At 35.7% G+C, this 12,839-nt stretch overlaps 1 protein-coding gene across 1 annotated transcript in view; it reads left to right on the top strand.

The window, feature by feature from the left end:
- The window catches only part of MORC1 (MORC family CW-type zinc finger 1), a 72,072-nt gene extending 68,060 nt beyond the window's left edge, over nt 1-4,012 (top strand). Inside the window, exons 25-26 of the mRNA XM_058185199.1 lie at nt 2,325-2,507; nt 3,802-4,012. Of these exons, the coding sequence (XP_058041182.1) occupies nt 2,325-2,507; nt 3,802-3,954 (336 nt within the window). The 3' untranslated portion in view covers nt 3,955-4,012. The remainder of the gene's footprint in view (nt 1-2,324; nt 2,508-3,801) is intronic.
- The last annotated feature ends 8,827 nt before the right edge of the window (nt 4,013-12,839 follow it).

Here is a 12,839-nt window from a genome sequence, read left to right as displayed (position 1 = left end):
TAAAAAGACATTGGGATCACAGTAAGACTGTCATTTTATCCATTGATCAGGTAAAACAAAATATTACAAATATTTTTTGAACTGATTTTCATCATTGGTAATAGATATATTCTTGAAAAAGATAATAGTGAAATGCGGTTCATAAGACTGCGTTGCTTCATAGTATGCTTAATTAATACAAAAAGGATGGCCCTCATTACATATGTAAGACTGTTATTCAGCTGCTAGCATTGTTACAAATTCTGTTGGAATTACGTGCAACTCTTACTCTCTTAGTCTTGCCATTGAAAACCATTTTCTTTTATTTGTACTGATCCTTGTTTTGTGAATACAGATAATATTTTTCTAATCTAAAACAAAGTTTTTCAGACTTCAGTAAGTAAATACCCATATCTGTATTCTCTGTGTGTATGTATGTGTGTATTAAATTAAATATATAATTTAATTTAATAACTTTTGGAACCACACAAGGCATTTGGGGATTTTTTATCTTTGATGTAAGGGTATTAGCCTTAGAGTTTATGACTGCCTATTCTTTATTTTTATTTATTTTATTTGTCAAATGTAACAGTATATATAAGCATAAGCATGAAACAACTATGCAATATATTAGCATATATATAAGCATAAGCATGAAATAACAATACGAATTGGATACAATCAAAGGGAACGTTAGGACAGGAACGGTAGGCATGCTGGTGCTCTTATGCATGCCCTTTACAGACATCTTAGGAATGGGGTAAGGTCAATAGTAGATAGTCTTTGGTTAAAGCTTTGGGGATTTTAGGAAGAGACCACAAAGTCAGGTAGTGCATTCCAGGCATTAACAACTCTGTTACTGAAGTCATATTTTCTACAATCAAGATTGGAGCGGTTCACATTAAGTTTAAATCTATTGTTTACTCGTGTATTGTTGTGATTGAAGCTGAAGTAGTCTTCGAAAGGAAGGACATTGTAGCAGATGATTTTATGAGTTATATTCAGGTCATGCCGAAGGCGACGGAGTTCTAAATTTTCTAAACCCAGGATTTCAAGTCTGGTGGCATAAGGTATTTTGTTGTGATCAGAGGAGTGGAGAACTCCTCTTGTGAAATATTTTTGGACACACTCAATTGTATTAATGTCCAAAATGAGGTGTGGGTTCCAGACAGGCGAGCTGTATTCGAGAATTGGTCTAGCAAATGGTTTGTTTGCTCTGGTTAGTAGTGTAATCTTTCTGGAGAAGAAGCTACGCAAGATTAAGTTTACAATTCTTAAAGCCTTTTTGGCGATGTAGTTGCAGTGGACTTTGGCACTTAGATCGTTTGATATGAAAACTCCAAGGTCTTTGACAGGGTGAGGGTCATCTACAAGGTAATGTCCATCAAGCTTGTATTTAGTGTTCTGATTCTTTTTTCCAATGTGTAAGACAGAGCATTTGCTGGTTGAGATTTGGAGTTGCCAAATTTTTGACCATTCCGACACAAAGTCAAGGTCTTTTTGAAGGGTAACCGCATTGTTGGTAGTGTTAAATAGTTTAACATCATCGGTGAAGAGAACACAATTACTTACAATATGGTCACAGAGGTTGTTAATGTATAATATGAAGAGTGTTGGTCCTAGAACGCTGCCTTGGGGGACACCACTATTGACAAGAGCGGGATTTGATAGGGCATTGCCTATTTTGACCACTTGTTGTCTGTTTGACAGGAACGCTGTTATCCAATTATCCGGAGATGTCGTAGGATTTTAGTTTTAGAAGAAGTTTGTCATGTACCACTGAGTCAAAAGCTTTACAAAAGTCTATGTAAATTGCATCTATTGCTTTGCCCTGATCAAGATTTGTATGTTTTTGAAGTGAAGAAGTTGTAAATTACAGGATAATTTTTTCTCACTTAAAAGTAGAGCTACAGTCTGAATTTTCACCGCATTATTCATAGTTTTAAGCTTATTTCCTAATCCTGCTATTTGAGAATTCTTAGCTACATGAGCAATCTGTGGTTCCTTCCAATGACCAGTTGCATAATTGAAATATGTATATGATTGCTTTGGGAGGTATTACAGTATCTTGGATATTATGTTATGGAGAACTCCTTCCACAGAGAATTTGAGCAACTGTTTAAAAGGAGGAGGATGGTTTCCTTAATACAGGGGTGTTAAACTTACATTGTCACAGCGGTGTTATGTGACATATCGGGACTTTTTTTCCCTTTGCTAAACTGGTCGTGGACGTGGCCAGAGTGTGACGCATCTGGCCCGTGTAGATGGAGGAATGTTGCACAGTAGAATGTAAAATTTTGCTTAAAATATGTAGTAAATTGCAAACATTTAAGCATATATTTCAGTATTTCTCACAGTATGAAAGACAACTTTCCCAAAAACTCCAGCGTCAAGAAGAACATTGCTTTCAAAAAGTCTATGCCATTGAAAAACAAATTCATCTCCGCAAAGAACAAGTAAAAGCAACCCAAAAAAAGCTTGACCATCTTCGGAGAAAAATAGCCCTATTGCTAGCAAGAATGAATCCCGTAAGTGCTATTATTCAATTGCAATATTATATGCAATTAAACTCATTCTATTTCTGCAAAAGTTTTATTTCATTATTATCATTCTATGTCACAGAAAATATGGTTTGTTTCAGTATTTCCAACAGGACTACAATCCAAATGAAGCTTATAGGTACCCAAGGAAATATTTTTTAAAGATTTATGGACTATTTATGTTTTAGAATTATAAGCAATAGAAAATGAAAATATTAAAGATGCCATTTATTTGGCAAATGCTGTTTCCATTGAAATATTAAAGTTAGAAGGCATGTCTTTTCCCTGATCAGCAGGATACTTTAATTTAACGTTTGAGATATGAATTAAAACTTAAATGATTAACCAAATTATTAGCAGATACTTCTTATGTCCATCTTTATGTATTAGTTGATACATAGCGTGATTTTTAAAACACTATTCAAGCTGATCCTTAAAATTCTTTATTTATTTTTGTATAACAGTGTAACAAAATAAAATGGAATCCTAGATTATTCAATTCTTCTAATTTGAATATTACTATTGATTCTATTAGAATTTTTAATACAATGGATTCAGTCTTAGATAACTTTGCTCTAAAGCTGCATCATTATTTCACAGAAATAACAGACATTATACAATAAATTATTTATTATATTATTTTAAAAGATAAAATAATAAGATAAGGTATAAAATTGTATAATTTCCAATATAAATTATATGCAGCACATCTATTCATACAGGTCTTAACATATAGGTCTCCAAATATAGGCCAAAATACTAAAAAGCCATTCAGAAAAGGAAATAATGATTTGCAAAAGAGGAAGGGAAGCTGAGGATGAAAATATTTTCCCTGGCTGCTATTTTTCTGATGGAGATTAGTCTGATTTACACTTTAAGGCTGAATATAAAATACGCATTATGTATGTTATAACAATGAATGTGCTGTCCCACTCTGTAGGTTCTGGCTACATAGTTGGAACAACTGATGAAGCTATCTCCTAAGTCCTATTAATGATGAAAATTCAAATCCAAATGAATGTTCATATCTAGCATTACAAAATTAGAACACAGGAGTATCAGAGGTTGGGGATAGGGAAAGCATATATTTTGCATAACCAAATGTCTGAACAAAAGTTATTTTTTCCAGTGACTTTTTCTTTTTAAATTTCTCATTCTAAGAAAACCATTGCATATGACATTTGCCTGTGATACACAGTTTTAGTCAAAGGGGCTATTTAGATTCATTCTCTCTGGAGCTGTTATTATAACAGCAATGCATGTTTGCCATCTGTTGTTTCAGAATCTTGTTATAAATAATCTGGAACATGTCGATACTGTCCTGGAAGAATGTTTAAACCAAGAAATCACTCATCCATTGGTTCCTGTAACTACTAACATAAGTGAATCTACATTGCTGGATAAAGACACCGGAAAAATATGTAACACTTTATAATGTATAATAAGATGCAGTTATATATGCAGATAACAGAAGGTAAATAATCTACAGTTATTCTGCAGAAGTCTTCCATGTTAATAGTGCTAACAATTAAAGTTCTAAGTTGCCTTTTATGTTATATTTTGAAATTATTGGAAACAGTCCATGAAGACCATTTACCTTAAAGCACATGGGTGAAGTTTAGCAAGAAAACATTTGCTAAATGATTTGTATTCTATAGTCTATAGTCTTTTGAATATTCTGTTGGAATTATTGTAGAAATTATTAAAATAATTTTGTTACTTTTATTATTTTGAAATAACTTTATGAACATTATGTAATTTTTTTGCATGAAAATTAAAGTGTGTTATGACAAGTTATTAAAATTTATTACACCTCATAAATAAAGCTAATTTAAAGCTTGAGTGACTACTGTTATTGACTGAAGTAATTGACATGTACTTATTAAGGGAAACATTTAATCCAAGGCAATTATTGAAAAGCATATCTAGACTAATGAATATCATATCTTAAAATTATTTTAAAGCAAGCAAACCTTTAGCATAAGACCTTTTGAATGCATCATCCAATCACTCTACTTTTATACCAGCTTTATCACAATGGTGTTTTGGAAATGCAAAGTATATATCATATTTTTGGTGAAGAAAATGCTATAGCATATATATTATACTGATGCAAAGAACTCAGGGTTGATGACAAAGATGACAAAGAGCTCAGGGTTACCAGAAGAGAAATAGCTAATCAGAGGTTTAAATGGCACAAAGATTTCCAATCTCCTGCTATTGCTCTATTCATCCTTGCTGTTTTCTTCCTTGAGTTGATAGAGCTTAATAGAGTTTAAGTATACCTTGCAGGATATTTCTCTCTTTCCTTCCAATCATTTCAAGTATCCAATCTATAGTTTCTTCCTGCTTTCTTTCTAGAAGCCTGAAATACTCACCTGTAACTGATTTTTTTTATTTTGTTTCAATTGTTCCATCTATTATGGCATATTTTTCTCTTTGCCATAATCCTACTCTCTGAAATCACTAATTATGTGGCTCTATGTGGCTTTTAGATCTCAGATATCCAGGCTGGTTTATGAGCCTTGACTATTGGTCAGCTGCAATGAAAACATTTCTATGTAAATTTATGGTTTAGCATGAGACTGAAGAATTTTTGTTGTGAAAATTCAATTCAAAATTAATCAACTTAATGCAATAAAACTAATAACATAACGTTTAAAGATTAGAAATCCTGCTGTTTTTCTTATTATTTTTTGACAAATTAAAAAAATACCTTCAAGAAGTTAATGTTTTAATATCTTGAAAACAACAGGATACTGCTAAATACATTGATCTAAATTATAACTGCATCTGAAACTAGTACAAGTAACATCACAAAGCCTTATAATATCAAACTGTCAGGCATGAAAAACTAGAGCCACGTATTACGTTCCAATTAAACTGATTTATTGCTCTGTGCTCTGCACAGGAAACTAGTCAATTAATGATTAGCACTATTTTAGCATTAGATGTGGGTTAATGGAATTCGAGAGGGGTTGAACTTAGTCTGCTTGTGGCATCATAGAGATTCTAGACTGATTCCTCTCTTGACTACACCCCCCTGGTTTCTTCTACAACATGAACCATATAATTTAAATAGGATATTAAGGAGGAAGACTATATAAAGGGAAGTGGATCAAAGCTTATTTGGAAGACTTGCAATACCAGGAGGTTCAGCAGAATGAAGTACAAGCAACAGTAGAGGAAAGCACAGTCACGGACAGACATTTAATATGGAGGTTAATTAGTTAATAAAACAAAAGAGAGTTGAAGACAAAATGGGATGAACATGCTGTGGGACTAAAAGTTTGGCAGATTTGGCTGAACAAATGAACAATTTAAGGAAACTCAAAGCCTGTGATATGGCTACAAGTAATACTTCAGATAGGCAAGTCTCAAAAGACTATCTGAACTAAAAATTGAGTTGACAGGTTTGTGGAATCACAGCTGGAAAAATAATTTAAAAGAGTCAGAGAAAACTGGGAAAATTAATCTGACTACATGTCTCATCTCTAAAATTAATGACCCATGCAATGATTTGAACTTAACTAATAATGGTATTGAACATGCTTATTGATTTCACTCTTTTAGGAGCACACAGAAACCTAGACATTTTGCTTAATTTGTAAACAGATCTAAAGAGATGAAATTATAAGAAAATCACATGAGCTAGACGAGAATAAATGAGATAATATTTTTTTCTAAGATAATCAGTATAGCTATATTGCAGCAAAAAAAGGAATTTAAACCACTGACAGAAATTTGATGTAATCCCTTTTAAGTTAATGATTTTTACGTCATAAGGACAAAATTTTATTTCAGTTTTGACTGAGATTTATTTTTATTTATGTGTCTATTAAATTTATATGCACAACATGTGGCAGAGTTTTCTAACAAGGGAAAGAGCAAACAAATTAGGATTTATCCTTGGAACTGTGGAAAGCAGACTTAACCACAAGCTGCAAATTAGATAAACATGCTGCACTGAGCTGTGGAATAAAAGAAATTATATTAACTGTATCATCCTGTTTGAATTTTTAGGCCTAAAAGAAGTGGGGAAAGAAGGGAGTTAAATACGAGTGAATAAAATTTAAAAATAATGTAGGTAAAACGATGGCTAAGGAACTATTTTAATTAAATTTGAGAGTTTATTGGCTAGTGACAGGGAGAAAGAAGCCCACTAGGTGTTACAAATCCTTAGACTGAAGATGATCCATTAAGGATCCTCTGTAAATTGGTGGGGATGGAGGTTGGAAATAGAGGCATGACATAGGACAGAGGATGGCATGGAGAGAGGGACAAGGGTGGAAAGAGATTGTCTATGGAAACGGAAAGGATTTTAATCAGTAGTGGGATTCAAATCCCGTTGCTACTGGTTTGCTTGTGCGCGCACGCGGTGCTTCTGTGCATGTGCAGAGATGTCAGGGTGGGTGGGCAGAGCCTCCCGCCACTGCCGCTATTGGTTTGTCCAATCCAGGGAAAACCAGTAGCAAACCACCACTGGTATTAATGCAGGGAAAGGGGGAATATTAATGCTATGTACTGGCTTGCCATAGAATCAGGCTGTAAGCAATAAGATTTTAATAACTTTTTTGGTTGCAAGAGGAAAACTGCTAGGAAAAGTAGAGACATTCTAAAAATGTAGGTAATGTTTAGAGCAATATAAAATTATTTCTTTAAATGTCAGAAGTCTGGAGATTATCAAAATAAAAAGGATGGTTAATTGTATTAAATCGTTTAAACCTTGTGGTTATGTTACAAGAAATTTTTCTTTTTTGTTATATATCTAACTATATAGGGAATTTGATCATATAATATTAACTCTACTCCTATACTCCTAATCAGCAGTCAGATTGGTTACTGACAAAAGATTACAAAAAGAACAAAAGTAATCCAAATAATATAGACTTCAATATTGATGTATTAAAATCTCAGACTAGAATGCACAAGGGATTTCAAAATTTATTTTAATTCCTGAATTTTTACTTTTGCATTTTTGTACAATGCATTGCACCAAGAATCCTTTACCAGAATCTGGAAATAGTCTAAGGTAATTTGATCTTTAAATTGAATAAAGACTCCCAGGATTTGACATTTTATAAGCACTTGTTGTTTCTCAACACAGATTATAAACTACACTAATTTTTTAGCTAATCAATTAAAAGTTATTACAAGTAAAATTAACCATATAAATCAATCTGGTTTTATGTCACTCTGTATTAAATTTACTCAGATCAGAAAACTATTATACAGATTACTAAAATTAATAAATCTTCATTAAGCATATGTTTTTAGTTATATTAAAAGCCTTTGATTCTTTCAAAGTACAGTTTTTAAAACAAGTATTAATTAAATTTAAATTTAGCTCTAGGATCTACAAGATAATTGAAGATATTTATACACCAATTAAAATCCAGATAAGACTTAATTAACTGTTATGATTCAAATCCATTATAATTTCAAGCAGTACTAAGCAGTTTCTTATCACTTTTATTATTCAGCTTAACTATAGAAGCAGTGGCAATAGATCGCTAATCCAATAATCAGATTAATGGTATAAAATAAGAGATAAGGCATATCTTTTAAATCTATTTGTAGACTATATATATACTAACTATCAAATGCTTCTTACTCAGATAGTTATATTAAGGAATTAGAGGAATTTGCAGAAGTGTCAGGAGTAGTTAATTTTCATGAATCACATTTAATGTTTTCCCAATATATCCCAAAATATTCAAATGGAAATTTGTGCAGTTTTAGGAATCCCAATAGCATATACATCTTTCAAATACTTAGGTATTACTATAAACAAAATATTAAATTTTTTAGAAATAATTATGTACCAATTTAGAAGAAACTAAAGAATGAAAAAGTGGAATCAGAGGCAGGAACCACAATTTTACTAAACTTAATGGATTTTATGGTTTATCTCAATAACAGTAGCAATTGTTTATAATCTGATACATACCAAACTTTCATATGTATAATACTTGTCTCTTTATTTACACTGCAATACATCTCCTTGGTACTCGGCATATGTTTTCATTATCTTATTTTGTTTGGCTAAAACTAGTAACAAAAATATTTTTTTAAAAAATCTCTAGTCCTCAGAAAGATAAAAGGCAGGCAGGGAAAGCTCATTCAGACTTCTAAGATTCTGTATAATAAACGTAGCATTGACATGCATGGCTTTGGTTTCATTGTCTGATCTACCTTGAATAATTAACAGGTGAGAACTATTGCTGAAGTTAATAATGTGTTATTGTGCGGCATAATCCCTTGATTACATATGATTAAGACTTGAAAAAGGTTATATGATTTCAGATCATACTATCTATAAACTACATTTTCATATATGATATACTAGAGCTGGGTTGCAGTTCTTCAGATGGATTTTCTCCTACATACATCTAAGTTAAAATGCTATCCCTACCCTTGAGGTACATAAAAGTATGCTGATATAACTGTACATTGGCGGCCTTATTGCCAATCCTTATCTTGCCACAGTAATGAAGGGAATAAATGATATGTCTCAGATCTTTGAGGCAAGGTCAAAAAACAGGCATAGCAGGGTTTCTAGGAATGATGTTTATTATTGTAAGATTGTAAACTAACAACCTTGACAAGCTGTCAAGTTTCTTCTACCAAAACAAAAAAATTAAAGTGGGGATATTTTGACTTACTTTCTGATGCTTTCCTCTTTCTCAGGATTCAGTAATATTTTCTGAAACTTAATAGCTTGCTTGCTCATTCCATTGGTCTTCATGCAAAAAGAAACTATAGCCCAACCTATCAGAAACATAACTGTAAAAAACTGACTGGAAATAAAAGTTAAAATAAGCAAAAAAATAGTAAGAGAACACCTGTGTGATCTTGATGAATACAAATCACGAGGATCTGATGGATTACATCCCAGAGTTCTAAAGGAGCTGGCAGATGTCATCTCAGAACCATTGCACCACATCTTTCAAAAATCCTGGAACACCAGGGAACTACCAGAGGACTCGAAAAGAGCTGATGTGGTTCCCATCTTCAAAAAAAGGAAAAAAACAGACCCAGGAAACTACAGACCAATCAGCCTAACATCAATACCCGGGAAGATGCTGGAAAAGATAATTTAAAAAATCTGCCAACACCTAAAAACAAGTAAAGTAATAACTACCGTGTTTTCCCGATAATAATACATGTCCCAAAAAAAAGGCCAAGCTTGATTTTTGGGGTGGTCATAAATATACGCCCTCCCCCGAAAATAAGACCTAGTGGAGGGGTGGGCGTGGCCAGCACAGGATGCAGCCCTTCCCCAGTCAGCTAATGGCAACTGGGCCCCTTAATTGCAATCTGTGGATCAGCTGAGCTGCCTCTTTCCCCCCAGCGTTCTTGGTGCTTGGCTGCCTCCCATCCATTCATCCGTCCATCCCCCTCACCTGCAAACTCCTGCCCTGCTCGCAAGAGAGCAGCTGCCCAGCACTTCTTGCCCCATGGTGCCCACCCAGCATTGAGGATGGCTTCCCCTGCAGCTTCCAAACCCCAGCTGGAAGGCACTGGAAATGGAGAAGACGCCGGTTGGGCAAGCCACCTGCTATCAAGCCTTCTGGAAGCCGGGCCAGAGAGTCTTCCGGCAGCCGGGCCAGAGGCAGCAAAGAGTGAAGTAGCCCCGCATGGGGTCACAGCACCACCACCACTGTCATCTGAGCACTGAGCTTCCAAAACCCGGCTGGAAGCCAAGAAGAGGCCGATTGGGCTAGCCGCCTGCTGTTGAGTCTTCCAGGAGCCAGGGCAGCCACATGGAGTTGGAACCATAGAGCGGGAAGTGCGCTTCCAGAGCGGTTGCTGCCGGAAGACTCTGCATCAGCAGCAGCTGCTCTGGGAATATGTTTCCTGCTCTATGGTTCTAATTCCATGTGGTTGCCCAGACTCAACAGCAGGCAGCTGGCCTGACTGGCTTCTCCGCTTCCAGCAGCTTCCAGCCAGGGTTTGGAAGCCGCAGAGGAAGCCATCCTCAATGCTCAGATGGTGGCGGTGCAGTTTCCCCATGTGGAGCTGCAGCTCCCTTCGCCCTTCGCTGCCTCTCTGCCCTGGCTCCCGGAACACTTGGCAGCAAGTGGCTGGCCTGACCAGCATCTTTTATGTTTTCAGAGGCTCCCAGTTGGGTGCTCACCAGCTTCGCCCACATCGATGTGGAGAGGCCTAGGAGGTGCACAAGCAGGGGAGGGAACAGGTGTTCGCGCGGCTTGATGCCTTCGGACCGCTTGTATTCTCCCTCCACAGGAGGGGCGAGGCATGATAGCACATGAAGGGACCCTCTCTCTGCCAGACACCCCCCCCCAATAATAAAGCCAAGGCCATATTTTGGGGGTCAAAATAAAATAAGACCCTGTCTTATTTTCAGGAAAACACAGTAGCAGTCAGCATGGGTTTGTTAAAAGCAGATCATGCCAAACCAATCTTATTTCATTCTTCAACATAGTGATTAAATTAGTAGACCAGTGAAATACTGTGGACATAATATACTTTGACTTCAGCAAGGCATTCGACAAAGTAGATCACAACCTACTTCTTCGTAAGCTAGAAAAGTTACTGTGGAACTGGTGGGCGGTTAGAAAATTTTACTACTAACAGAAATAAAAAGGTGGGCGGTAGGTATAAAAAGGTTGACTACTCCTGCCCTAGAAGATAGGCTCAAGATCCAAAAGGATCTTGACAGACTTGAACACTGGGCCCTATCTAACAAAATGAAATTCAGTGTAGAGAAAAGTAAAGTCTTACACTTAGGTAAGAAAAACCAAAAGCACACATATAAACCGGGGGAAACCGGCCTTAAAATCAGTGACTGTGAAAGGGATCTTGGAGTCTTAGTGGACAATCAGCTAAATATGAACTAGCAGTGTGCAGCGGCAGGTAAAAAAAGCCAATGCAATACTAAATTGCATTAACAGAGGGATACAATCAAGATCAAGTGAGGTACTAATACCACTCTATAAATCCCTAATAAGACCACACACTACATCCAGTTTTGGTCACCACACTATAAAAAAGATGTTGAGACTTTAGAGAAAGTGCAAAGGAGAGCAACCAGGATGATTAGGGGACTGGGGACTAAAACATATGAAGAATGTTTACAGGAACTGGGCATGGCTAGTCTAGTGAAGAGAAGGACCAGGGGAGACATGATAGCTGTCTTCCAATACTTGAGGGGCTGCCACAGAGAGGAGGGGGTCAAGCTGTTTTCCAAAGCACCTGAAGGCCAGACAAGGAATAATGGATGGAAACTGACCAAGGAGAGGTTCAACCTAGAAATGAGAAGGAACTTTCTGACAATGAGAATAATCAATCAATGGAACAGCTTGCCTTCAGAAGTTGTGGGAGCTTCATCACTGGAGACTTTCAAGAAAAGATTGGACTGCCATTTGTCAGAAATGGTGTAGGGTCTCCTGCTGGAGCAGGGGGTTGGACTAGATGACCTATAAGGTCCCTTCCAACTCTGTTAATCTGTTAATTCCTTTCCCATTCTTTCACAGCAGTGCCTTATATATTTGGTCCAAGTTGAAGGATATGAGAATTCCTTTGACTTTGCTTTCCCTCCCACAAAACATTACCAGCCAATGGGAGAAAATAGTGGCACTTGTCATGTTTGTTTGTTCAACTTAGAGGCCAGGTGACTCCATAAGACTCTGTATGACTCACAGCATTAAAAACAAAAACAAAATCAGTAGCACAATTAATGTTGCTCAAATAATATCCTACACAAGTTCAACCAGGAGCTGCAAGGGGCAAAACTTGTAAACCACAGAGGGAATAGAATAGGAACATGTTTTTTGCAGAGCCCAGATGTTTGCAGAAAAACAGTACTTCTAACTTGCTAGGATTTGATTTGAACTTGTTTGCAGTCCTCACAATTTCCATACCAGATCAAAACCTGCATAGCATTTCAAGGCTATACTTGACTGAATTTATCCATCACATCTTGTGGGGTAGGCTGAATGGATGAATTAACTCAAAGTTAAAAGTCATCAGTGGCTTAGGTACAGAGATTGACAAAAATGAAATCATTTTTCAAAGAAATAGGATTTAAATATATAAAAATAAGAACCAGGAGAAATCATCCTATACAAATTCCTCATGAAATCAGGAAAGTATATGTGTGATGTTTAGGAATGTGGCAGCTAATATGTATAAGAGTTAAGACTGGGTTTAGAATTTGGAAATATTGTACGTCATTTAGTCATATGTTTAGAATTTAGCTACCAAAATATTTGAATTTTTTATTAACTTAAATTAGCTTCTTTTTAATAAGCTTTTTGTATGAGCATTTATTGTCCTTCAATTGAAGATAGAGTG

This window comes from Ahaetulla prasina, chromosome 5 (assembly GCF_028640845.1).
Source record: "Ahaetulla prasina isolate Xishuangbanna chromosome 5, ASM2864084v1, whole genome shotgun sequence".
Classification (NCBI taxonomy): domain Eukaryota; kingdom Metazoa; phylum Chordata; class Lepidosauria; order Squamata; family Colubridae; genus Ahaetulla; species Ahaetulla prasina.
This window is presented reverse-complemented; position numbering and strand designations above follow the sequence as displayed.